At 45.8% G+C, this 26,642-nt stretch overlaps 2 protein-coding genes across 2 annotated transcripts; both read left to right on the top strand.

Annotated features, from left to right (window-relative positions):
• Positions 1-3,791: 3,791 nt before the first annotated feature.
• On the top strand, positions 3,792-12,885 carry LOC114773832 (macrophage mannose receptor 1-like). The gene is made up of 4 exons (XM_028965996.1): positions 3,792-3,851; positions 11,395-11,787; positions 11,921-12,250; positions 12,338-12,885. Exons 2-4 carry the CDS (start codon positions 11,424-11,426, stop codon positions 12,703-12,705), a joined length of 1,062 nt encoding a protein of 353 aa, XP_028821829.1. The 5' UTR covers positions 3,792-3,851; positions 11,395-11,423; the 3' UTR covers positions 12,706-12,885.
• Positions 12,886-17,606: 4,721 nt separating this feature from the next.
• LOC114773831 (macrophage mannose receptor 1-like) lies at positions 17,607-19,421 on the top strand. The gene is made up of 4 exons (XM_028965995.1): positions 17,607-17,713; positions 17,977-18,372; positions 18,505-18,834; positions 18,922-19,421. The coding sequence occupies exons 1-4, from the start codon at positions 17,677-17,679 to the stop codon at positions 19,287-19,289; spliced, it is 1,131 nt and encodes a 376-aa protein (XP_028821828.1). The 5' UTR covers positions 17,607-17,676; the 3' UTR covers positions 19,290-19,421.
• Positions 19,422-26,642: the final 7,221 nt, after the last annotated feature.

The raw sequence follows: 26,642 nt of genomic DNA, 5'->3' as shown, positions 1-26,642 counted from the left end.
TCAGAAACCAGACCGTCCACACTAAACTGGTCCGTTACCACATGGGGTGACAGACCGTCAACCTGAAATGAGGAGCAGCGGTGGCCTAGCGTTTCCGTAACCAGAAGGTTGCCGTTTCGAATCCCGACCCGCCAAGGTACCACTGAGGTGGCGCTGAGCAAAAGCACCATCCCCACACTTTACTTTACATTACTTTACTTTTACTTAGCAGATGCTTTTATCCAAAGCGACTTACAGGAGGAAGACACCAGCAAGTCTCGTTTGATTTTTATAGATTTTGAGTTTACAAAAACTAAGAGTCCTGATAAGGACGAACTTGTCAGGAATAGAAAATGCTCGGAGATTGTTAAGTGCTAGACGAAGAAAAACCATAATATTATTTATTTATTCATTTTTATTTTGTGCAGTGTGTACGCATGTGAGTGTGTAAGTGTTAGATTTGTGTGAAATACTTTTTGAATAAGAGGGTGGGGAGCCGGGGAGCACACACTTCTCCCCGGGCGCCTGTCATGGCTGCCCACTGCTCACACAGTGCGACGGGTTAAATGCAGAGGACACATTTCACTGTGTGCTGTGCTGCTGTGTATCACAATGACAATCACTTCACTTTCATGAAGGGGAGGAAAGGGCTCAGAGAGTCACAATACAACTGAAACAACGCAGCAGGTCCTTCTTACTCAGGTCTTTTTCTGGTAGAACATTATGAGCCCCTGTGTCCTACTGGAAGGTTTATTTTTTTTATACACACATACACACACACACACACACACAATAGTTTATGGTGTTTGACAAAGAGACACAGTGCCCAAACAAACCGAGTCAGACACTCTCGGTCGTGGGTGGCCAGGGTTTGTGGATGTGCGGGTTCCGAGCACAGACTGATGAAACCTTTAATGCTGGATAGATGTGCATCATTCCTTCCTAGCAGCAAAAGCTACATAAGTAGCGGAACTTCAGAAGCAGAACTTTGAAGGTGTTCCGGTGGGATGGAGCATGGTGTTCGTTCTCCGTAATCCGTACACTCTGCAGAAACAGTTCAGAAGCGGCTTGAGGGACATGACAAGGCATTCCAGGTTTTCCCCAGATCTCAATCTGATCAATAATTAGCGCCGGAATGACTGAACACTGCGACTGGGTCTTCTTTTCTGACCCGGGGCTTTGTTCTGCAAAATGAATCCTGACTGGCTAAAAGTTGTGTTAAATCATGCCACACACACACACACACACACACACACAAACTCTCAACACCTCTACACACCCAGAAACACACGGCCGATGAACATGAACAGACTGGACTTCCTTGTGAAGGTGGCCTTGAGCGACAGACACGCAAATCTGGATTTTGAATATCAGCATCATCTTGCTCTATAATATGTTGCGGGTGAGCGTGTGTGTCCGCGTGTCTTCGTCAGAGACCGCAAGAGACAGTACTCACAAAGACACCCATTCAGATGTCTAATAAATACATCCAGAATTAAAGTAGATCCCAAATTGTTCTTCTGCTTTTCATGCTTTTAACCCGGAGCTGACCTACTCTGCCACTCACGACTAGAACGCGCTGTTACGAATTTCCATCCGTAGTGGAGACGCTGGCCTGATGGTTCTTCTGCTCAGATGCCAGCCGCGAGGTTTCAGAACACGCGAGGTCGGAGTGAAACTCTGGCCTCTCCATCTGCAGCCTCACCTCCCTGTCCTCCCCTCGCTTCGCCCTTAACTAATGCTGTTTGTTGAGCATCGGTTACACCGGCCCGGCCCGGTCTGTTTGGACTGAACGGCCGCCAAAATTCCGCATGGTTCCGAGAGATAGAAAAATCCTGCCGCTTCCAAGGACAACAGAGAAGAGATGAGAAAAGAAGAGACGAGCGGAGAGAGGAGAAGAGGGTTTTATATCATTGTTATTTGTGTCATCAAATCCTGTACCCGGTCCCCATAAAGAATCCGGTCCCCATAAAGCAACACGCACTTTACACCTAATTGTAGGTGCAAAATGCACAAATAGTTTGTGGCACTATGAAAAAGGAGAAACAGACCGATTTTAAAAGCTTGTGGCTAAAAAGGGATAAATTTAAAGATGTAATGTACATTTGGGCATGGCCGAAAGACTTTGTGAGATGTCCTGTCCTCTGTCCTCAAACAGCGTATACAACCTAATCCTTTTATTGCGCTTTTTGGAATCAGCGATGATGCATGTCATATCTTTCGCTTCCCCTTTAGCCGGACGTGCAGTCTTACTCAGAAGGAAAGGTGCTGCTCTTCCCACCCGTGGTCAATGGATGAGGGACCTTATGTCCTGTCTGAGCCTCGAAAAGATAAGATACTCGTTCAGTGCATCTGATAAATGCTGTAAATGATAAATGCTGTAAATGTAAATGTAAGTATTTTACAAGCCTTCAGTCTCAGAATCCGACTATTAGAATCACCCAGTAAAGTTCCAGAAACTATATTGTCGTCTGGTTCTTTTTAATTAACCAATCTGGCATGAGGACGGGGTTATTATTATGTGTTATATAGGTTGTTGGGTTTAGAATTGCATGCGTTATTATCATTATTGTTCTTCGAATATGACTAAATTGCCATTTTTCCTAGAATACTCTACTGCAACGTTACCCGATCTTTGTAACTCTTACAGAATTTATTTACTTAGTGAGGTCTTTTTTATATTGTGTGCTTGGTATTTTTTTCTTTTTTGTTGTTCTCTTTCTCTTGCTTAAAGTCAATCAAAATATCTTTGGGAAAAAAAAGATTTTGTGAGATGTGATACTCATCTAATTTGCATATTATAATGTTATCAATGTTATCTGTGAACGTATTTCCTCGGTTTCACAAATAAACTTCTCACTGTCGCATTTGTCAAACAGACCCAGCCACCATTGCCATTGCTATTTCCAGGCCTATTCAGATCAAGATCACCCCTGCTGTGATCTACCACGTCTCCCACCTCTTTGGGGTACGGGATATAGAGAACTTGTGCTCTGGTTACTTTCGGCACTATTTCCCCCCACCCCTGCTGGCTCGACCTCAATGTCCTGTGGACACCACCACCACATTCATCACTACTTCCCCATTCCAGTTGGGAAAAGCGTCTAAATAAACACCCCGTGCTTCATGCAAGGAAGTGAAAGAGATTATTTTTGTCATTGTGAGACACTGCAGCACAGCACACTGTGTCACGGTGAAACGTGTCCTCTGTATTTAACCATCAGAGAAGTGTGTGAGGACGGTACCTTCATCAAGGGGATCTCGGTGGCACCTTGGCGGACCAGGATTCAAACGGGCAATCTTCAGATTACGGGGCCGCTTGTTTGACTGCTAGGCCACCAGTGTCCTGGGAGAATCACTAGAATTACGAGATGACCGATGGTCATTTCCAAAAGTCAAATATTCATCCTCACAGTTCCAACTTTTTATCAGCCACTGAACTTCATCTCATCGAGAGATGGTGAACATGCTGACTTCAGAAACCTGGTAAACCTGGGATTTAAATAAGAATTTGAATAACAGCCTCAGTGGCCTCTGGCTCTGTACATAGTGGTACATCATTTGCATCCCGCGGAGATTCAGTCGCTACTCATCCTGCACCCAAATCATCATGGAAAAGTAAAAAGAGCCGCCACGACTGACATTTCAGATGCAGACGACTGAATTGATGAATACCGTCGCGCGGGTCCAGTTCCAGGCAGGTACCTGGTTCCCTGGTTCCTGACATTTGAACGAAATGAAGTTAAAGTGGAGTGTGGGGATGGCTCGGCCAATCGCGCTCGTCCCCGTGCCGCGATAAGGTCAGCTGTCAGGAGGCGGTGTTTCTCGAGTGGAGCCTGTACGCAACCTTTACTTTCACGGCCTTTATTACGGTACGCACGAGGGCCACTTTACACCCTTCATCTGCAGAGCGGCCATCACACGACCAGCAATCCCTACACGGCCAAGTACTCTGGGAGAGGACAGAGAAAAGGGCGGTAGTATACTAGCAGGTAACACACTCGCCTATGAACCAGAAGACCCAGGTTCCAATCCCACTTACTACCATTGTGTCCCTGAGCAAGACACTTAACCCTAAGTATCTCCGGGGGGGGACTGTCCCTGTAACTACTGATTGTAAGACGCTCTGGAAAAGGACATCTGGTAAATGCCGTAAATGCAGGAATCATGTGGGATAATAAAGATTTGTTTTTATTAACTTCATAATTTTAATGTTTCGTTTCTCTTAAGGCATGATTTTGTAATTATACTGGGTTTAATTCATGTGCTATATCTAATTGATCTTTATTTGCAATCTAAATAATGTCACATTACATCTATTGGGGCAGTGGTGGCCTAGCGGTTAAGGAAGCGGCCCCGTAATCAGAAGGTTGCCGGTTCGAATCCCGATCCGCAAGGTGCCACTGAGGCGCCACTGAGCAAAGCACCGTCCCCACACACTGCTCCCCGGACGCCTGTCATGGCTGTCCACTGCTCACTCAGGGTGATGGGTTGAATGCAGAGGACAAATTTCACTGTGTGCTGTGCTGCTGTGTATCACATGTGACAATCACTTCACTTTACTTTAGTGCCTTTATCAATTACTTCAATTACAAAAAAAATCTAATCAAATTAAGTAGACCAGACTTCTTGGGTCCTTATCATGTACACTTAGTTAATCTCTTTTTTTAACATGAAAGTTGTGTTGATCAGATACAAACCTGAAAAACAATACTCTTAGCAAGCCAGTACAAAATCAGACCAGTTCTGGACGTGGTTCCTTCAGTTTTCTTTCAAACATTCGCTCGGTATCTCACTATGGGAACGCCCTCAGCGTGACCGATCGCGGAAGCACCAATGACACCACGTCCGTCGCAGACGGACCAATGGCAGCTGCACCCCGGGAGCCCCGCCTCCCTATATCAGGTGCCGCCGCCCACCGGAACGGCCTTCTCGCACTCTTCCCCGTGAAGATCTGCGGTCTTTCCTCAGTGCCCGGATTGTGGCTGCCCCCTGCTTACAGTTCACAGGCGAACCGTCAAGGACCTCGCCACAGAACGCAGGTCTGCGGTCACCCTCCACGTGGTACCGAGAGGTCTTCCTTTGTCTTAGTTTCTGTGGAGGAACAGTGGGCTCACCCCCCGCTGCCCTCCGAATACCGCCTAACGCGTCAAGGCGAGGGGTAGGAAAGCAGAAAAAAAGCGAAAGGACGCAATTCGACGCTAACGCGTTGTGGCGAGTGTCCCCGGCCATTTAGAGCTCTCACCAGGTTCTAATGGCCAGCCCCTCTCCCGCCGGGTCCTCCGGGACAAAGGGCGTCGTGTCCCGCTATTGCCCCGCTGCCTGTGGTTTCAGTATCTCAGGCAAGGACCCGCACCCCATGTGCATCACGTGCATGGGGGTGAAGCACGCTCGGGCGTCGCTTGCGGACCCGGATGGCTGCGCTCACTGCAAAGCCATGTCGGTGAAAACCCTGGAGAGGAGGCTGCGTATCGCCGCGTCCACACGCGCCGACACGTGTCTGCTGCCTAAAACCGCGGCGGAGGGCGCCTCAAAACCCCCTCCACCCCGCGCCTCCACGAGTTGGGCGGACATAATGGACGTCGAGTCCCCTATGCTGCCCCCGCTGTTCGACGAGCACGTGTTCGAGGACAGGGAGGAGGCAGACGTCGAGGAGGAGGATGACGATCAGCTCCTCCGAGACGAGCCAGAGGAGGACGACGAGGATGCCATTCTCCCGGATGCGCAGCCCTCTAGACCTCCCAGCGCTCACGGCAGCGAGCCCTCCACGGGGGACTTCGGTTTGGTCGAGGTGTGTAAAAGAGCCGCGGCCAGGCTGGGCATTGCATGGCCAGCCCCCCGTGGTGACCTCGGGGTTGAGAGGGACTTTTTCGACGGGAAAAGACTCCCTTCTCGTCCGCCCGCATTCAGCCAATCGCTTCCCGCGGTGCCTGCGTGTGTGACCGAGGTCAGACGGTCCTGGGATAAACCCTTTTCTAACCGCGTTCCCGTCAAGGGCTACTCGGGTTTGGATATTGGCGACATGGAGGAGCTGGGGCTCTCCAGCCCCCCCACGGTCGAGGCTTCGGTGGCTCATCACCTCCACCCGACCAGGAGGGCTACATTTTCGACAACAGGACCGTCGCTCCCAGGTAAAATGGATCGCTTTACCGCGTCCATTTATCAGAGGATTTTTAAATCTTCCGCGCTTTCCGCCAGGGCGCTTAATGTGACCTCGCTCCTGACGGCGTACCAAGCCGAACTGCTCGAGGAGCTGGGAAAGCAGCTGGACTCTGGCAACCCCGATCCAGCGACCTGGGTGGAGATCTGCATGATTTCAGACCTGAATCTGCGCACTTCACGCGGCGCGATTCAGAGTTGTGGCCGTGCAATGGGTCTCGCCGTCGCGGGCGAGCGCTCGTTGTGGTTAAACTTGTCCAGTCTCACCGACCGGGAGAAGGTTGATTTTCTCGACGCGCCGGTGGACTGTAAGAACCTTTTTTCGGCCCAACAGTCGAGGCAATGCGGCAGAGGTGCGATCTCCAGAAGAAAGAAGGAGAAGCCTTCGACTTCTGTCTGCCTCGCAAGCCGGCGCCGCGCGCCCCTCCCCCGCCCCCCCGCCCGGGACCCCCGCCTCAAAACCGGGGTTTCCGATCTGACTTCAGGTCACCTGGCCCGCGGGCCACGGGGAGGGCAGCTGAACCCCAAGCTCAACACCGGGCTACCAGCTTCAGACCAGCCTCCCCCCAGCGGTAAGAAGCGCCGGCAGACCTAGGGATTCGTTTCCCTCACAGCAGGGGCATCACCAGCACCACGTGGTCTCTGGCCTCCCCCCTCCCTTGACCGACGTCACGCTCGCCCCTCCCCCAGCAAAACGGGTGATGGTGTGCACGTCGGCAGAACGTTCTGTTCAATGTTCAGCGGCCACTTTTGTTCCCCCGCTTCATTGCAGGACCAAAGCACCAGTTCACACCGTGCTTCCTCTTACGCCCTCCCCTCAGCTCGTTCGGTCGAGTTTGAATGTGGAGCGGGTGAGACGGGTTTGTCCCAGTTAATTTTCCGTTCCCTTGCCGTTCTCAGGGTTCATTAAAAATTGCGCTGCCGCATCCACGCCTAGGGCTGAGGGCGCAGGCGCACAAACAAAAACGAAACTTAAGCAGAGAGTGTCATGCCTCTGCGCCTACACCAGATGAACCCCCTTGCGCGCCGTGTCGACAGCTGGCGCGCATGCGCAGTTCACCCCTGCGTCCTGGCGACGGTAGGGAAAGGTTACAGGCTGCAGTTTGCGGCACGTCCCCCCGCGTTCAACGGGGTGGTTTCGTCGCTGGCAACTGGGGATGCCGCTCAGGTTTTGGAGGCAGAAATAACCTCCCTTCTGAGCAAACGGGCAATAAGGCCCGTCCCCGTGGAGGAAATGCAGCGGGGTTTTTATTCTCGCTATTTCCTGGTTCCAAAACGGGACGGAGGGCTCCGCCCTATTCTGGACCTGCGTGTACTCAACAAACACCTCAGGCAGTTCAGATTCAGAATGCTCATTCACAAGGGCCTTTTTCGCTCGGTTCGTCCCGGCGACTGGTTCACTACAGTGGACCTGCAGGACGCGTATTTTCACATAGGAATCTATCCTGCCCACAGGCGGTATCTCTGGTTCTGTTTCCACGGTGTGGCTTACGAGTTTCTCACGGTTCCGTTCGGCCTGAGCCTCGCGCCCCGTGTGTTCAGCAAATGTATAGAAGCAGCTCTGACCCCGCTCAGATCCTCGGGCGTCAGGGTTCTGGCTTATCTGGACGATTATCTGCTCTGCGCCCGATCGCAGGCAGTGCACGAAACGAAAGTACTGGTGACCCACCTCACCAGCCTGGGTTTCAGTATAAACTACGCCAAGAGCGCACTGGTTCCGTCCCAGACCGTAGAATATCTGGGCCTCCAGATAAATTCTGTGTCTTTTCGTGCTTCACTGTCCGAGAGACGCATACTGTCGTTAAAACAGTGCGTTGGTCTGTTCAGCAGCGGCAGAGCGGTCCAGTTCAGGACCTGCCTGCGCCTGCTGGGACTCATGGCTTCTACTGTTGCAGTGGTTCCGCTGGGACTGTTGAACATGAGGGAATTTCAGCGCTGGGTGTCAGCGCTGCGTCTCTGTCCCCGTCGGCACCTCGGCCGTTCTGTCACGGTCTCGGAGGACTGCCTCACGGCTCTCCACTGGTGGCAGAGGGCGGGCAATTATTTGTCCGGCGCGCCACTGGGTGTCGTGTCCGTAAGGAAGACAATGACCTCGGACGCCTCCCTCACGGGCTGGGGCGCCGTGTTCGAAGGCAGGACGGTCAACGGGCTCTGGCCATCACGGCTTCGGGACGCCCATATAAACTACCTGGAACTGTTGGCGGTTTTTCACGCTGTGGTGCATTTTCTCCCCCACCTGCGGGGCTGTCATGTTCTTATCAGGACGGACAATACAACCGCGGTGGCATATGTCAACCGGCAGGGCGGGACGCGCTCACGCCGTCTGCACGGTCTGGCGCGGAGATTAATTCTTTGGAGTTACGCGCACCTTGCGTCACTGCGTGCGACGCATGTGCCGGGTTTGGTGAATTCGGGGGCGGACCTCCTCTCCAAGGGGAACCCCCTGTACGGCGAGTGGAGGCTCCACCCTCAGGTGGTTACTCAGATCTGGGAGAGGTTCGGCAGGGCTGCCGTAGATCTCTTCGCCTCGCGCGGAGACGCGCAGTGTCCCCTGTCCTTCTCTCTGAAAGACAGCGACGCGCCGTTGGGGGTGGACGCGCTGATGTACGCGTTCCCACCCCTGAGCCTGATTTGCCCCACACTCTGGCAGTCTGACTCTCCTGCTGGTGGCCCCCCGCTGGCCGGGAAGGCCGTGGCTGGCAGAGATATTTCAGCTTCTGTGGGACGAGCCCTGGCAGCTCCCGCCGCGCAGGGACCTTCTGTCACAAGCGCGCGGGGAGATTTTCCACCCCTCTCCAGGTCTGCTGAATTTGTGGGTCTGGCCCGTGAGAGGCTGAATTTGGACGCGGCTGGTCTCCCTGCCAGGGTGATCACCACCATCCAGAGTGCCAGGGCTCCATCCACGCGCACACTGTATGACAGCAAGTGGCGCGTTTTTGAACAGTGGTGCGAACAGAGGCGGGTGGTGCCCTTTGTGTGTTCGGTTACTGTGGTGTTATGTTTCCTGCAGGACATGTTGGACAAGGGCAGGGCATTTTCCACTGTTAAAGTGTATCTAGCTGCTATAGCAGCATGCCACGTGGGGTTTGACAACACGTCTGTTGGTCAGCATCCTCTCGTGCGCCGTTTTATGAAAGGCGCCCACCGGCTCCGGCCGGCTAGTCAGCTTTTCGTCCCTTCGTGGGACTTGCCCTTGGTCCTGCAGATGTTCTCAGAACCTCCTTTTAAGCCTCTGGAACAGGTGAGTGTGAAACTCTTGACTCTCAAGACAGCTTTGCTTCTCGCGCTGTCCTCAGCGAAGCGGGTGAGTGAGATTCATGCGTTCTCTGTTCATCCTTCTTGTATGAACTTCGGCCTGGGCGATGCTAGAGTTGTGCTGTTACCTAACCCTGCATTTGTTCCCAAGGTTGTTAACTCTGCTTATAATTGTAGCGCTGTGGAGCTGAGCGCTTTTCACCCCCCTCCATTTGCTTCAGAAGAAGATCGGCGGCTGCATTGTTTGTGTCCGGTACGTGCTTTGTGGGTTTACACGGACAGAACCAGAGGTTTCAGGAGGAGTGACCAGCTGTTTGTGTCCTGGGTTCCTCCATACAGAGGTAAGCCGATTTCATCTCAGCGGTTATCACGCTGGCTGGTGGAAGGTATCGGCATGGCCTACCATGCACGGGGTCTCCCGCCCCCGCAGGGGCTTAGGGCTCATTCCACTAGAGCCACGGCTACCTCTTGGGCTTTATTCAGGGGTGTTTCTGTACGTGATATTTGTGCTGCTGCTAGCTGGGCTACGCCACACACATTTATTAGGTTTTACCGACTCGACGTCACAGCCCCGCCGCTCGCGCACGCTGTGCTTAGTGTTGGTGCCGCTGATTAGAGTTGTTTCAGCTCCGTGTGCGTCCGGAGGTACTTCGGAAAGCATGCAATATGGGAGTTGGCCATATCTTTCCCATAGTGAGATACCGAGCGAATGTTTGAAAGAGAACATGAGGTTACTCGACGTAACCCCGGTTCTCTGATAACATGAGTGAGGTATCTCACTGCTTTCCCCTCCTTGCATTTGGCACAGGGAAGAGCATGTTAGAGAAGGCCGTTCCGGTGGGCGGCGGCACCTGATATAGGGAGGCGGGGCTCCCGGGGTGCAGCTGCCATTGGTCCGTCTGCGACGGACGTGGTGTCATTGGTGCTTCCGCGATCGGTCACGCTGAGGGCGTTCCCATAGTGAGATACCTCACTCATGTTATCAGAGAACCGGGGTTACGTCAAGTAACCTCATGTTCTGTCTGTACAAGAAAGAGAGTTTAAAATTTCTAAAATCTGATAACAACTTTACTTGTCTGAATGAACTTTTCTTCTACATGAGTTTAAAGAATTAAAAGTGGCCAATATTTTACTTATAATAAAATAACTGAACAATTTACCATTCAGTCACAATGTCAATCAACACACAAACTTCATACTTGCTCATTCATTCAAAATAAAGAAAATCATGAATGTGAAAACACTAAATGGAGGATGCAGAAGGCCATCAGATTACAATGAAAATATAATTTATAAATTCTATGACTTTTTAACATGCTTTAACAGTTAAACCAACTTATTTTAAGTGAAAAGTCATGATGTGAGTTTTTTTTTTTTTATTATTATTTACACCGCAATGTCATTATTAGGTTTTCAGGTTTGAGTTTTATTTTGTGTCTCTGTGTGTTTCTGGTGGGGCAGGATATACAGAAATTGTATGCAAATTAGAGAATACTGTAGAAAGGTACTTATAAATGGGCACAGAGTCTCTGTTCATCCCATTCTGGTTATTCTGTTCTCCCATCCAGAATATTGTCCTCAAAATCCATCTGATAAAAGTCTGATTTAACTTTATGTCCTTAAGAATGGATCATTTTATTTTCACCGTGCTCTTATTATCAGGTATGAGTTTATGTTTATGAACTTTACTATGAACATTAATATAGTCTGTGTCTGGTTTGACTGTATTTGCCTGATTCTTGTAATGGAATTTATTTAAATATTGTCTCAGTAAAACTAAATGTAATTTGAGTACAATCCTCTAATAACTTATATATATATATATATATATATATATATATATATAGATATATATATATATATATATATATATATATAGATATATATATATATATATATATATATATATATATATATATATATATATATATATATATATATATATATATATATATATATATATATATATTTATTTCTCTTCAGATGTGTCTTCATGTGCAGGTCTCCAGTATCACTTTGTGAATGAGAATATGACCTGGACTGAAGCCCAGAGCTACTGCAGGGGGAATTACACTGACCTGGCCACTGTTGAGGACACAGAGGACATGATGATGATGGTGGACATCACTGTACAGCAGGATTATAAAGGTCCAGTCTGGATTGGACTTTACTATGGGGACACATGGAGATGGTCCATACAGGACAACAAGTCCTACAGTCATGCAGATACAGGATTCAGAAACTGGAGTCAGACTCCACCTGAACTCAGACAGCCTGATAATGGTGGTACACCGATTACTATAGAAATAAAGGCGGCCTGTGTAATGATAAATAATGAAGGCAGCTGGAATGATGCCGGATGTTCGACAAAATATCCAACTGTCTGCTATCAAGGTAAGAAAATCGCTGAATTAATAAAGCTGAGGGAGAAGAGAGATGTGTGACTATCTGGAGCTTCTCTACTGTTCCTGTAATGATGGCAGCATATAATGAATGTATCTGAAAACTGCAACTATGTTCCTCACAGAGAACAACGCTGGTGGCATTTATGTCATTAACTCCACCGGAAGAACCTGGACAGAAGCTCAGATCTACTGCAGACAGCACTACACAGACCTGGCCATCATCAGGAACAGTGAAGACAATCAAAACGTCACAAGTCAGTTGACAGGCAATACTTGGATTGGTCTGCACAGAGACTGGGTGTGGTCAGACCAGAATAATTCTACATACAGGAGCTGGACAGCAGGACTTCCTCTTAATAATAAAGCGAGTTGTGCTGTAGCTGATATCAGTCAGGGAGGAACATGGATGGGCACAGATTGTAGTGCTCGGTTTCCTTTTATCTGTTACCAAGGTGAGATATAAACTCTAGAACCTTCATACAGAGTTCACCTGATCTGTCTGTAAGATCTTCTCTGTTCCTGTACCTGTTCTCCTCCAGATAATCTGGTCCTGGTCCGTGAGAATAAGACCTGGAAGGAGGCTCTGCTGTACTGCAGACAGAACCATGTGGACCTGGTGTCAGTCGCTTCTGAGAAGGTCCAGCGCTGGGTGAGGGAGATGGCGGGAGAAGCCTCCACTCCTTATGTCTGGATGGGTCTGCGCTACAGCTACACTCTGAACTTCTGGTTGTGGGTGAGTGGAGAATTCAGCTGCTACCAGTCCTGGTCCACAGGTAACGGGACGGGCTGGTACAGAGATGAAGGGGGCAGGAGGGTCTGGAGCACCGGTGCCCAGCAGGCTGGAGGAGAACAGAAGTGGGTCAGTCTGTCTGAGGACACTAAGCTCAACTTCATCTGCATAAAATAACACCTTCATGTCATTTAGATCAAACTACATGGAAACTGCTGTTTAATATTACAGATTTTTTTTCATGAATAATCTTTTTGAGACAAGATGCTGAGATGAACGTTGTTTTTTTATTCCAACCCTTTATGAAGCACCACTGTCACACCAAGTCAGATCCAATCATTTTAAGGCTGAGACCAACATAATGTCAAATCATTTGTCTTTCAATCTTTTATTTAATAATTCTTGCTTGAATTGACTTTTCTTTGCCATTGACCTAAAAATATAAAATATGTATTTGTTTTTTCAATAAATCTGCATACAATTAAATATTCAGGCTTTCTAATGTCTTCTCTACATTTCATTTATTTAATTTCAATTAAATTCCTTCTTACTGTCTGTTACTGAAACTCAATGAAACACTTAATAAGGTAGACAAGGAAGGATACAACCTCGGCTGGCCTCTCAACCCCCACCACCATCTCTGAAAAATACAGAAGCTCCTCCACTTCCTTCAGAGGCTGGAGAAGGACAGCATCCCCCTCTCATCTCCACCACGTTTTTCCAGGGAACCACAGAAAACATCCTGTGGAGCTCCAGAACTTCCTGGTTCAGTAGCAGCAACAGAAGCAACCAAAGTTCTGTTTAATCCTGGAGTGCCCAAACATTTTCCCTTAGTGGGCCAAAATGAAAATCTATCGGAGGACCGCGGGCCAAATGTAATATTTTACACAAAATACAAAGACTAATAGTAAAGTAAAATACTTTTATTTATCAAACAGTTATCTAACCTTCATTTCTCTGTAAATAACATTAAACTAAATATGAGAAATAAGTCATATATAGGCCTTTAGAACATTTAGAAAACTTTTGTAATCACATATAGTGCAAAATGTCAAAGAGTGCATATCCAACAGCAACACAACAACAACAGTAGCAACAATATAACTGCACCACTAGTGAGAGTGTCACAGGGGGAATTCGATGACGCACTTGTCTGTCAGGTGTAGTGACATGAATTTATTCTTTAGCTCAGAATCACACCTCTACGTTCCCTAAAGTCCTCAAAGCGCAACGCAAAGTCCTGGTCCAAGTGTCTGAGAAGTGCTGCATATTCAGGCAGTCTCTGCTTCACAAGGTTGACCTCTCTCAGACTAGGGAAGTGTGCAAGGTTTCCTGGGAAGAAGTGAGAGAGCTGCTAAGTTGTCAAATAATAAGAAATATTGCAACATAAATGTTGTTTAATGTACTTTGAAAATAATACAGCCTTACAATTTTATTACAATACTTTTTAACAATACTTTTTAACTGCACAATAGTGGAATATGGAAATGTTAATAAATGCACTTACTAACATATTCCACATAATATCAATCCCAGTAACTGCACTTTTATCAAGTGAGGTGCATGTACATGCTGCCACCTTTGCTCTCCATTATCACTTAATTAAATCATAAGAATTTTTACAATCACAAAAAAATATGCAAGTTCCAAAAGACAAACAAAGCGCATGTCTGCCTGTCAATCAAGTTCAAGAACCATGGACAACGCTGTCCCTCCGCAACACAGTTAACAAGGACGGGACTTATTTACGGCATAAAATACAGCATGATAGACATTATCACCATTAAAACTGAATGTGTATGTGTGTCTCTGTGTGTGTACGATGTAGTAACCTACCTGCTGACAGAGTAGCTGCAGCTTTGACCTGAAAGCCGTTATGTGGTCAAATGGCTCAGTGATGATCTGATCCTTCCCTTGAAGCTGAATATTCAGGGTGTTGAGCAGGTCAGTGATGTCCACCATAAAAGCCATGTCACAAAACCAGTTTTCATCTGTGGGGACTTGAGTGTCACTGTTCTTGCTTGTCAGAAACACTGCGATGACACGGCGCAGCTCAAAAAAATCCACCTCACCTCTTGGTGGTAAAGCACATCCTTGTATTGTGAATCAACCTCCTCTAGAAGATCTCTGAACTGGCGGTGTGAGAGCGCTTTCGAACGTATTTATCGCACCAACTGATCTGGCACATGGTTGCTCTTGGTGCAGGATGCAGTGGTATTTTTGCCACCTTACCTCCACATTGGGGAACCTTCTGGGAAATGGGTGAGGCAAGGCCTGCTTTCCTCCCAACCATGGCAGGTGCTCCATCAGTTCTTATCCCAACCAATTTTTCCCAGCTCAGCCCGTTCGTATCCAACACTTGCTCAACGGCTGCAAACAAATCCTCACTTTTTGTTGTGCTGCGCAGTGTCTCAAATCCAGCCAGCTCCTGAGTTATTTCCATGTTTTCGTTTACTCCCCGTATGAAAACCAAAAGTTGTGCAGAGTCCGAAATGTCCGTGCTCTCATCACACGCCAAAGAAAAGGCGACGAATTCAGCAGCCTTTGCTTTAAATTGCTCCTTAATGTCTCGTGTCACAGTGTTTGGTGAGAGGCTGATCCGGGAGAAAGTTTTTGCCTGTGACGGGCACATGATGGTCGCAGCTATGGACAGACACTCCTTACCAAAGTCACCTGTTGAAAATGATCTCCCAGTCCAGGTAATTAGCGCATTAATCTCAAAGCTGGCCCGTGTCGCTCTGTCCTGGACTGTCGAGGGCCGTGTAAGAGTCCCTTGTTGCCTGTGAAGTTTAGCCAGCAGCTCCCTGGTCTTGTTCTTTCGCGCATCACCTTTGAATTGCAAAAATGCTGCGTCCTTCGTCTCATAATGACGACGAATGTTATGCTCCTTTAGTACCGCAACAGACTGGTTACCAATAAGGCAGACCGTTTTGGCATTTATGTCAGTGAAAAATATTCTTCCTCCCAGAATTTTTTAAAATGTCTTTTGTCTGTGGGCCACTGACGATGCCGCTCCATGTTGATAGTGGCTTAAGCTAGCAGCCCGGTGGTGACCCGCCACAAACTGGTTTGATCCCGTATGGTGGCAAGAAAGACTCATGGGACTTTTTGCAAATTGTTAAAATATGACTCTTTATGAAGAGTGGAAATGTACATATGTGCACAGATATACTCTACATTACCCTTATAGTTGCTTGTATTTCAATTTTAGTCTTAGATATTTCAAATGTAATCAAAGCACCAGGTGAGGACTGTATAGTATATATTAGTTAGGCCAACGTACACTAAAAAGTAAACGCACTGATAGCTAAACTGGGATTCCTGCTCCAAACAAATATTCCAAACCAGTGTGAGACTGGAGCTGACCAATCTGCCCAGTACTGTAGATGGTTCCTTCAGCTCATTCAGCACCACAGCATTCTTAACTCAAAGAGTTTGGTGAAATAAGATGAAGAGGCCTCTAGCAAAGCCAGTCGTATGACAGCAACTTGCAACTCGCTGTGTTCAAATGCTCTTTCCTTCTTTGCGTGTTTCTCAGCATCAGCTGTTCTGCACCACTGACTTTACTTCAGAAAAAAGGGGTTACACTTTCATCGAATTACTTTATTAAACACTTTCAATAAATGAAAAAAACTCACATTTGTCTCTTTTATTTCCTCCTGGTCTAATTTGTGTGGATAAGGGACACCATGCAAATGATCTTTCCAAGAGCTGTGTGGATGACGTGTATATAGGTTATCAGTACATTTGAAGCAAATTCAAATGAAAAGCTTTCAAGACAGATTTGTAGGAAGGAGGAGAGAAAAAAACAATCAAAAATACAAGAGAAGAACTTGTCACTGTTCATTTTTTTTTAGTTCAAGGCCAACTGCGTACGTTCGGGGGAAAGGATTGGTGCTTAAGTCACATCCAAATACAAACAAGTGTTTAATTGATAACCATTATTTGCATATGATCTGATATGATCTGATAAAGGATAAATCAATAATTATGGTAATTATAAACAATAAATAAAGAATAAAATTACAAATCAACAAACATTTATTGTTAAAATGGTCAAATGCAAGAACTCAATATTTTCCATTTTCACTTTATCTAGAGAAGTTGTGCACAATTTAAAAACAAGGGTTCGAATTATTGAAAATCTAGTGACAAATGAATTGAAATTCACATCCATGTCATTTTCTTATATGATAAGCATTAAAAGTAACAAATATTTTCCTTATAATATAAGAACTGAACGATTTACCATTCAGTCACAATATCAATAAACACACATACTTCATACTTGTTCATTTTTCATATTGGACTCTAACACACAAAATTTTAATTTCTTTCACATCCAAACAGTGGAAAGTGTGAAAGCAGCGGGTTACAGGTGTACAAAGTGTCCAGTTCATTTTGAAAAGTTTAAGGAATTTAATTTGCATTGTCACACCCTGCACAGTCATATAAACAAGATGACACCTGCGTCCTATATAGAGAGTTGAGTAATAAAATGAAACAAATATCAGACACATTTCCCTGACATAAAATCATATTTTCAGCCGGCTTTTAAGCAGATGTTTACATGCAAATTTATCCAACAGGATAATCACAAGTAATCTTCAATTCAGTATTAAATTAATGATGTTAAAATCAAGCCATTTAAAGTCTTCACAGGTTAAAAGCAGGAAAAAAAACGATGTGTAGCTCACAAAACAAGAACTTTACAGAAATAAGTAAAAATGAAAAATAAAGATAAACCATAAATGTGAAAACACTAAATGGAGGGTGCAGAAGACCATCAGATTACAATGAAAGTATCATTTATAAAATCTATGAAAATGGCTTGAAAACATGATATTACAGTTGAAGCTGATACATAAACTAACTTATTTTATTTGAACTCATGATGTGCAGTTTTTTTTTTTTTTTTTATTACTTACACCGCAATGTCATTATTAGGTTTTATTTTGTGTCTCTGTGTGTTTCTGGTGGGGCAGGATATACATAAAGTATATGCAAATTAGAGATTACTGTAGAAAGGTACTTATAAATGTGCACAGAGTCTCTGTTCATCCAATTCTGGTTATTCTGTACTCCCATCCAGGATATTGTCCTGAACTCCATCTGATAAAAGTCTGATTTGACTTTTTCTCCTTGAAAATGGATCATTTTATTTTCACCGTGCTCTTATTATCAGGTATGAGTTTATGTTTATGAACATTACTATGAAGATTAATATAGTCTGTGTCTGGTTTGACTGTATTTGCCTGGTTTTTGTAGTGGAATTTATTTAAATATTGTCTCAGTAAACTAAATGTAATTTGAGTTCAATCCTCTAATAACTAATAACTAATAATAATAGTAATAATATTTTAATAATTAATAATCTAATAATATCATTATATCCAAACACATAATATATCATTATGTCATATTACAAGTAATTTTTTTTCTCTTCAGGTGTGTCTTCATGTGCAGGTCTCCAGTATCATTTTGTGAATAAGAGTATGAACTGGACTGAAGCCCAGAGCTACTGCAGGGGGAATTACACTGACCTGGCCACTGTTGAGGACACAGAGGACATGAAGATGATGGTGGACATCACTGTACAGCAGGGTTATAAAGGTCTAGTCTGGATTGGACTTTACTATGGGGACACATGGAGATGGTCCATACAGGACAACATGTCCTACAGTCATGCAGATACAGGATTCAGAAACTGGAGTCAGAAACCGATTTATTATTTTGGTATATGGTTTATTGGATTTTTTCTGGAGGGGTGTGTAATGATAAATACTGGAGGCGACTGGTTTATTGGCAGATGTTGGAACAAATATCCAACTGTCTGCTATCAAGGTAAGAAAATCTCTGATTAATAAAGCTGAGGGAGTAGAGAGATGTGTGACTATCTGGAGCTTCTCTACTGTTCCTGTAAAGATGGCAGCATATAATGAATGTATCTGAAAACTGCAACTATGTTCCTCACAGAGAACAACGCTGGTGGCATTTATGTCATTAACTCCACCAGAAGAACCTGGACAGAAGCTCAGATCTACTGCAGACAGCACTACACAGACCTGGCCATCATCAGGAACAGTGAAGACAATCAAAAGGTCACACGTCAGTTGACAAACAATACTTGGATTGGTCTGCACAGAAACTGGGTGTGGTCAGACCAGAGTAGTTCTACATACAGGAACTGGACAGCAGGACGTCCTCTTAATAATAAAGCGAGTTGTCCTGTAGCGGCTATCGGTCAGGGAGGAACATGGATGGGCACAGATTGTAGTGCTCGGTTTCCTTTTATCTGTTACCAAGGTGAGATATAAACTCTAGAACCTTCATACAGAGTTCAACTGGTCTGACTGTAAGATCTTCTCTGTTCCTGTACCTGGTCTCCTCCAGATAATCTGGTCCTGGTCCGTGAGAATAAGACCTGGAAGGAGGCTCTGCTGTACTGCAGACAGAACCATGTGGACCTGGTGTCAGTCACTTCTGAGAAGGTCCAGCGCTGGGTGAGGGAGATGGCGGGAGAAGCCTCCACTCCTTATGTCTGGATGGGTCTGCGCTACAGCTACACTCTGAACTTCTGGTTGTGGGTGAGTGGAGAATTCAGCTGCTACCAGAACTGGTCCACAGGTAACGGGACGGGCTGGTACAGAGATGAAGGGGGCAGGAGGGTCTGGAGCACCGGCGCCCAGCAGGCTGGAGGAGAACAGAAGTGGGTCAGTCTGTCTGAGGACATTGAGCTCAACTTCATCTGTATGAAATAACATCTTCATGTCATTTAGATCATAAAAACTACATGGAAACTGCTGTTTAATTTTACACTTTTTTTTCATGAATAATCTTTTTGACACAAGATGCTGAGATGAACGTTGGTTTCATCCCAACCCTTTATGAAGCACCACTGTCACACTGATACAAGTCAGATCCAATCATTTTAGGGCTGAGACCAACATAATGTCAAATAATTTGTCTTTCAATCATTTATTTAATAATTCTTGCTTGTATGGACATTTCTGTGCCATTGACCTACAAATATAAAATATGTATTTGTATATTCAATAAATCTTGTATATTCAATAAAATATTCAGGCTTTCTAATGAGTTCTCTACATTTCATTTATTTTTTAAATTCCTTCTCACTGAAACTCAATGAAATGCTTAACAAGGAGGGATACAATCTCGGCTGGCCTCTCAACCCCCACCACCATCTCTAAAAAATACAGAAGCTCCTCCACTGGAGGCTGGAGAAGGACAGCATCCCCCTCTCATCTCCACCACCTTTTTCCAGGGAACCACAGATATATCCTGTGGAGCTCCAGAACTTCCTGGTTATGTAGGAGCAACAGAATCAATCAAAGTTTTGTTTAGACCATATGGAGGACAAAATGACAAAAACTGGATTCAGTGTCTCAACCCTCACTCACTGGACTCATATTCCATGTTGTGCCACAGAGTACATTTTTTGATAAAAATTCTGCACTCCTTGCATAACCAAAGTTTCTTTTTTGGACAGTGTATGTTTTTTTACCTGATTTATATCTGCAGTTCCAGGTTCAATTTTACGGTGTAGAGAACGTTGCCTGATGATCATGCATCGTTCTGGTGTTAGTGGTGGATGTTAAAATCTTAATACCTTCACAGATTAAGAGAAGGAGACTTAAAAACAAACCAGATCTGAAACGACAATCCTAAACAAGTAAAAAGAGTGTCGGGTAAATGCTATAAATGTACATTTAAAATTTGGTTGTATTACTGTACCAGGCCACTTCCTGCCAAGTTCCAACCCTGTTAGTTTTGCTTGATACCAAAAAAGCATTTGATCAAGTTGAGTGGCCTTTTTTTTTAAATACTTTAAGGTATTCAGCAGACGCCCTTTTCCAGAGCGACTTACAAGTGATCAATTCTGGTTCACATACTATTAATACCATGAACTAGGAATCTGGACCCCCAACTATGAATACAATCTTTTTATTCACAATGTTGTAGTTTCTATACATAAGTCAGAGAATAAGAAGGTTACATGTTGATCTAAATATTCTCTAAATGTCCTGAGCTGCCGTTCAAAAATTCTCAGTTAAAATTTTAAAGTGAAGTGATACACAGCACACGGTGCACACAGTGAAACGTGTCCTTACAGTGTCCTCTGTATTTAACCATTACCCTTGGTGAGCAGGCACCTTGGATTCGAACCGGCAACCTTCTGTTTACAGGGCCGCTTCCTTAACCACCAGGCCACCACTGCCCCCAGTGACATCAGGCTTAAATTGTATGATACCCATTAAGTCTCTATATACAGTTGTCATTATAAATGGTTTATTGTCTCCTGGTCCATGAGAATAAGAACCTGGAAGGAGGTTCTGCTGTACTGCAGACAGAACCGTGTGGACCAGCACGAGTTTTCCAGTACGTAGTGGCTGGCAGCAGGGGTGTCCCTTATCCCTGCTGATTCTCAGCTTATTCATTTACATTTACATTTACAGCATGGTGACGCCCTTATCCAGAGCGACTTACAGTCAGTAGTTACAGGGACAGTCTCCCTGGAGCAACTTAGGGTTAAGTGTCTTGCTCAGGGACACAATGGCAGTAAGTGGGATTCGAACCCGGGTCTTCTGGTTCATAGGCGAGTGTGTTACCCACTAGGCTACTACCCCCTTGAACCCCTTAATTAGATGTAATTCAGATATTCAGGGATTCAGATTCTACAAAGTCACTCATTTCATCTCTTTATATGCGGACAACGTGCTTCTATTTCCGACATCCATAAGTTTCTGTGGCTCATGCCGTAGACGCTAATAATAAAGTTAACATCCTCTCTGGCTATGAAATCAATTATGCCAAATCAGTGGCATTGCCCTTGCACATTCCACCGGACACGTGGTCCACAGGTACGGTGTCTGTTTCACATGCATCATATTGGTTTTTAATATTCTGCCAGAATTTGAATGATAAAAATTATTCTCCTTTGAGGGGCTTCTGGGGCTTTGCATACTTCTTAACGCTGTTAACATTAATATAATCTCTCACTTACTATTTGTTTCAAAACTTGCCCTTTTATTTAAAACCCTCCTTTTATATATATTTGGTCTTTTGGTGTGTGTGTCTTGTTTTATTTACTTTACTTTACTTTACTTTACTTAGCAGACACTTTTATCCAAAGTGACTTACAAGAGGAAGATACCAGCAATTCTCATTCGATTTCTATGGATTTTGAGTTGCAAAACTAAGAGCTCTGATGAGATCCAACTTGTCAAGAATAGAACATGCTCGGAAGTTGTTAAGGGCTAGACGAAATATTTTGTGCAGTGTGTGTGCGTTAGTGTTAGATTCGTCTGAAATACTTTTTGAACAAGTGGGTTTTTAACTGCTTCTTAAAGGTGGTGGTCGTCTCGGCTAGTCGAATGGAGCAGGACAAGTTGTCCCACCAGAGTTGATTGGGATCGGAGATCCTGTGAAGAGGGAATTTTCAGTCTCATTTCGTTTGCAGATCTGAGAGGGCGTGCAGGAGTGTAACTAGTAGTGTGTTGGTATAAGAGAGTGCACTTCCATTACAGCCCTGTAGGCAGCATCAAGGATTTAAACTCAATGCGAGCAGCTACTGGGAGCCAGTGGAGAGAAGTGAGAAGAGGCGGGACGTGGGTGTGTTTCGACTGGTTAAAGATGAGACGGGCTGCCACATTTTGGACCATCTGGAGTAGTTTTATGGTGACTGCAGAGGCTCCAGCCAGGAGAGAGTTACAATAATTGAGTTTAGAGATGACCATTGCCTGGATGAGGAGCTGTGTAGCCTGTTGTGAAAGGAAAGGCCGAATCTTGCGAATGTTGTAGAGAGTGAACATCCAGGATCTGGAGATCGCAGCAACATGATGGTTTAGACTCAGTTTGTCGTCAATCCAAACACCAATGATTTTTACAGATGCCGTAGGTGTTAACATTAGCGAGCCAATTTGAATTGAGAGGTTTTGTTCCCCGGAAAGATCAAAACCTCAGTTTTGTATAAGTTTAATTGGACGTGTCGCTCAGACATCCATGCCGATATGTCTGAGAGACAGGCCGAGATTTTGACGCAATATTTTTTATCTTCTGGGGGGAAAGACAAATAGAGCTGGGTGTCATCAGTCAATGAGTTATAAGAGAAGACATGGGATTGGATGATGTGACCAAGTGAGCGAGTGTATATTGTGAACAGAAGGGGACCAAGGACAGAGTCTTGTTGAACCCCTGTGGTTACACTAGAGAGGGCAGATGTCTCACATCCCCATGATACCTTGAAAGACCTGTCTTGAAGATAAGAGGTGAACCAATTTAGTACAATTCCTGTAATTCCTAAATCTGAGTGTGGTGAGAAGAATTCCATGATTAACTGTGTCAAAGGCAGCAGATAGATCAAGTAAATGTGATATGTGATAACGGTGACAAATGTACATGTGATATAATGCTAAAATGGCAGAATATTAAAAACCAATATGATGCATGTGAAACAGACACTGTACCTGTGGACCATGTGTCCGGTGGAATGTGCAAGGGCAATGCCACTGATTTGGCAAAATTGATTTCATAGCCAGAGAGGATGTTAACTTTATTATCTTTATTAACTATTTTTGATTTCAATTTGTGGTCTTCTTTTTATTTGTTAAGTGAGTACCTGCGCTCAGTTTAAAATATATATATATATTTTCAAATTATTCAATAATTATGTAATTATAAACAATAAAAATACAATAACAAAAACAAACATTTATTGTTAAAATGGTCAAATGTGTCACATTCCCCTCTAGCTCAGGTGATGAATGGAGGAAGCAGGTTGAAAAATGAGAATGGCATATTTATTTTAAACTCAGGAAAATATTAAACAACTGAAATGTCCTTTCTTGTAGTGCCACGCCTCTCCTCAAGAGGTCATGGTGCAGGATCCTCAGCGAGGCCCTCAGCGGGAGAGCCGAAGATCGCCTTTGTCCTCCACTGGCCTCGAACCGGTGTCTCCGGGAGCTGCGGCATGGTGGAGCTGTAGTAAGACTAGAGGGGAGAGTTGAGTCCCTGTCCTACCGTGGGGTTCACAGTCACTGCCATTTAAGGACAGCATGCGGCGATGAACTCAGGACTAAAGGGACCGGCTGGTTATAAAGAGGAGTGGACAGACCCATTACCGCTAAACTAACCAATCACCGATCAGAAGTCATTACCCCACTAAGCACCCGTGATTACCACCACTTACCTGTGATGAAGAACAGGTGGGAATAATCAGGGTGCTAGTGAGCCCCAGAAGAACACACACTAATACATGGGAGAGGTCGACCGTTGGGGGCGTGGCAGAGGTGGCACGAATGTTACAGTAACCCCTCCTCCAGGACCAGCCCCCGAAGGGGGGCGAGAGCGGCCTCCTGGCTGCGCAGGGCAACGTCGAGGCCTCCCACCGCGCCGTGGTTGGACTGGCCGACTGGGCGGACGGCCCCGAGGTCTGGGTGCTGGGCGATCCGGCCGATCCTTCTGCTCTTGGCTGAGGACGTCACGGGCTGGAATCCAACTCCGTTCCTCGGGACCATACCCCTCCCAGTCAACCAGGTACTGCAGCCGGCCCCGACGCACCCGCGAATCGAGGAGTTGCCTCACCCGATATGCAGGAGCCCCCTCGACCTCCACCGCCGCGGGGAGTGTAGGGGTAGCTTCCCCTTCATCCAACGGTCCAGGGGTGACAGGCTTAAGAAGGGACACATGGAACACAGGGGAGACTTTCATGTGCGAGGGTAACTGCAGCTTAAAGGAAACGGGATTAACTTGTTTTAGGATAACAAAAGGACCTACTTACTTGGGGGATAACTTTGATGGGAGATGGAGTTGGAGATCCCGGGAGGAGAGCCAGACTCAATCACCGGCCTTTAAAACAGGCGCATCTCTACGACGCCTATACGGCACGCTGGATGTTACAGTGTGCTCCCTCCCAGACCCTTCTCTGCCCTTTGGAACCAATAGTCCACCCGAGAGACCTCAGATGGGGACAGATCCCAAGGACACAGAGGTGGCTGTCGCCCGAGCACACACTCAAACGGCGTTTGACAGGTAGCGGAGTGACGCAAAGAGTTCTGGGCGTATTCTGCCCAGACTAAGCAATCCGACCAGTCGTGCTGCCTATTGTAATAGTATGCCCGGAGGAACCTGCTGAGCGCTTCCTGTATGAAGCGCTCAGCCTGACCGTTGGACTCGGGGTGGTAACCTGAGGTCAGGCTGACGGAAACCCCCAGCTTTTGAAAGAAAGCCTTCCACACCCGCGATACAACAGGAGTGTATCCTTTTGATTCCGGGAGGTCCGTGACGAAGTCCACGGCAATGTGGGACCACGGCCTTTCCGGAACCGGCAGGGGTATGCAGGCAGAACAGGTGGGAATAATAACAACAACAACAACAACATTTATTTCTTATATAGGCCAAAATCAAGAGAACTTCTTCTTCACTTTACCTAGAGAAGTTGTGCACAATTTAAAAACGAGGGTTCGAATTATTGAAAATTTGTAAGTACACTGTAAAAAAAATCCGTTGAATTTACGGTAAAAAACTGGCAGCTGTTGTATCCAGAACCTTACTGTAAAATAAAACGGTGAGAACATTTTAGTGATTACGGAACAGTACTGTAGACACCATACATTTTACAGTTAAAAACTGATATAAATACAGAATATAACACTAGTCTTTCTCTGCAGTTACCGTAGAGTTTGAATTTAATAATTGTTAAAAATACAGTATATAACAGTGATATTCACTATTATATTCCCTTTACTTAACTGTACATTACACAGTGATAACAGCTAAGTGTCGCTGTTAGATTCTGTAATGAAAACAATTATTAACTCTAAAATATATCACAAAAATGGTTATAACCTTAAAATTTGCAGTAAAGTTCTGGTTGCCACAGCTGCCAGTTTTATTTACCATAAAGTCAATATATCGCTCAACCGATGATGCCATCTCCACTGCACTCCACTCAGCACTCACACATCTGGACAAAAAAGACTCATATGTTCGAATGCTGTTCATAGACTTCAGTTCAGCATTTAACACAATAATCCCACAACAGCTCACACAAAAACTGAGCCAGCTGGGGCTCAACACCTCACTGTGTAACTGGCTGTTGGACTTCCTCACAGGAAGACCACAAGCAGTACGGGTTGGCAGCAGCACATCCAGCACCATCGTCCTTAACACGGGGGCTCCTCAGGGATGTGTGCTGAGCCCCCTTCTCTTCACTCTGCTGACCCATGACTGCACTCCGTCACACTGCTCCAACCTCTTCATCAAGTTTGCGGATGACACGACTGTGGTGGGACTCATCAATAACAGGGATGAGTCTAACTACAGAAGCGAGGTGAGCCGCCTGGCCAAGTGGTGCGGAGACAACAATCTCTCCCTGAATGTGGAGAAGACGAAAGAGATTGTAGTTGACTTCAGGAGAGGAAACACTCAGCATGTTCCTCTGACCATCAACGGTGCATCTGTGGAGAGAGTGAGCAGCACCAAGTTCCTGGGTGTGCACATTACCGAGGATCTCTCCTGGACAAAAAACACCACTGCATTGGCCAAGAAAGCACAGCAGCGTCTTTACTTCCTCCGCAAACTTAGAAGAGCAAGAGCACCAGCCCCCATCATGCACACATTCTACCGAGGAACCATCGAGAGCATCCTGTCTAGCTGCATCACTGTGTGGTTTGGAGCCTGCAATGCGTCCTGCCAAAAAACTCTCCAACGCACAGTAAGAGCAGCTGAGAGAATCATCGGTGTCCCTCTCCCCTCCCTCCAAGACATCTACAGTACACGCCTCACCAAGAAAGCCCTCGGCATAGCAGCTGATCCCACCCACCCATTGCAAACCTTCTTCAGCCTGCTGCCATCAGGGAGGAGACTGCGGAGTCTCCAGGCCAGGACCAGCAGACTGAAGGACAGCTTCACCCATCAGGCGGTCAGGAAACTCAACTCCCTCCCGGCTCTGCCCCCACTCCCCTCACTCCCCTCTTCTGCTCCACAAACTTTCTGAACTCTAAATCACACAAACTGACCATGCACCAGTCACTCTGTGCAGCTCTGGTCTGCCATCTACCTCACTTTCAATTCGTCACTTTAAACTTAAAACT

Source organism: Denticeps clupeoides, unplaced genomic scaffold, assembly GCF_900700375.1.
Source record: "Denticeps clupeoides unplaced genomic scaffold, fDenClu1.1, whole genome shotgun sequence".
Lineage (NCBI taxonomy): Eukaryota > Metazoa > Chordata > Actinopteri > Clupeiformes > Denticipitidae > Denticeps > Denticeps clupeoides.
The sequence above is the reverse complement of the archived record's forward strand: the minus strand, read 5'-3'. Positions and strand labels throughout refer to the sequence as shown.

Coding starts and splice junctions, on each gene's coding strand:
- LOC114773831 (XM_028965995.1), top strand. CDS start 17,677: ATGGATCATTTTATTTTCACCGTGCTCTTATTATCAG. Junction 18,373..18,504: donor TCCAACTGTCTGCTATCAAG/GTAAGAAAATCT, acceptor TGTTCCTCACAG/AGAACAACGCTGGTGGCATT. Junction 18,835..18,921: donor TCCTTTTATCTGTTACCAAG/GTGAGATATAAA, acceptor GGTCTCCTCCAG/ATAATCTGGTCCTGGTCCGT.
- LOC114773832 (XM_028965996.1), top strand. CDS start 11,424: ATGACCTGGACTGAAGCCCAGAGCTACTGCAGGGGGAATTACACTGAC. Junction 11,788..11,920: donor TCCAACTGTCTGCTATCAAG/GTAAGAAAATCG, acceptor TGTTCCTCACAG/AGAACAACGCTGGTGGCATT. Junction 12,251..12,337: donor TCCTTTTATCTGTTACCAAG/GTGAGATATAAA, acceptor GTTCTCCTCCAG/ATAATCTGGTCCTGGTCCGT.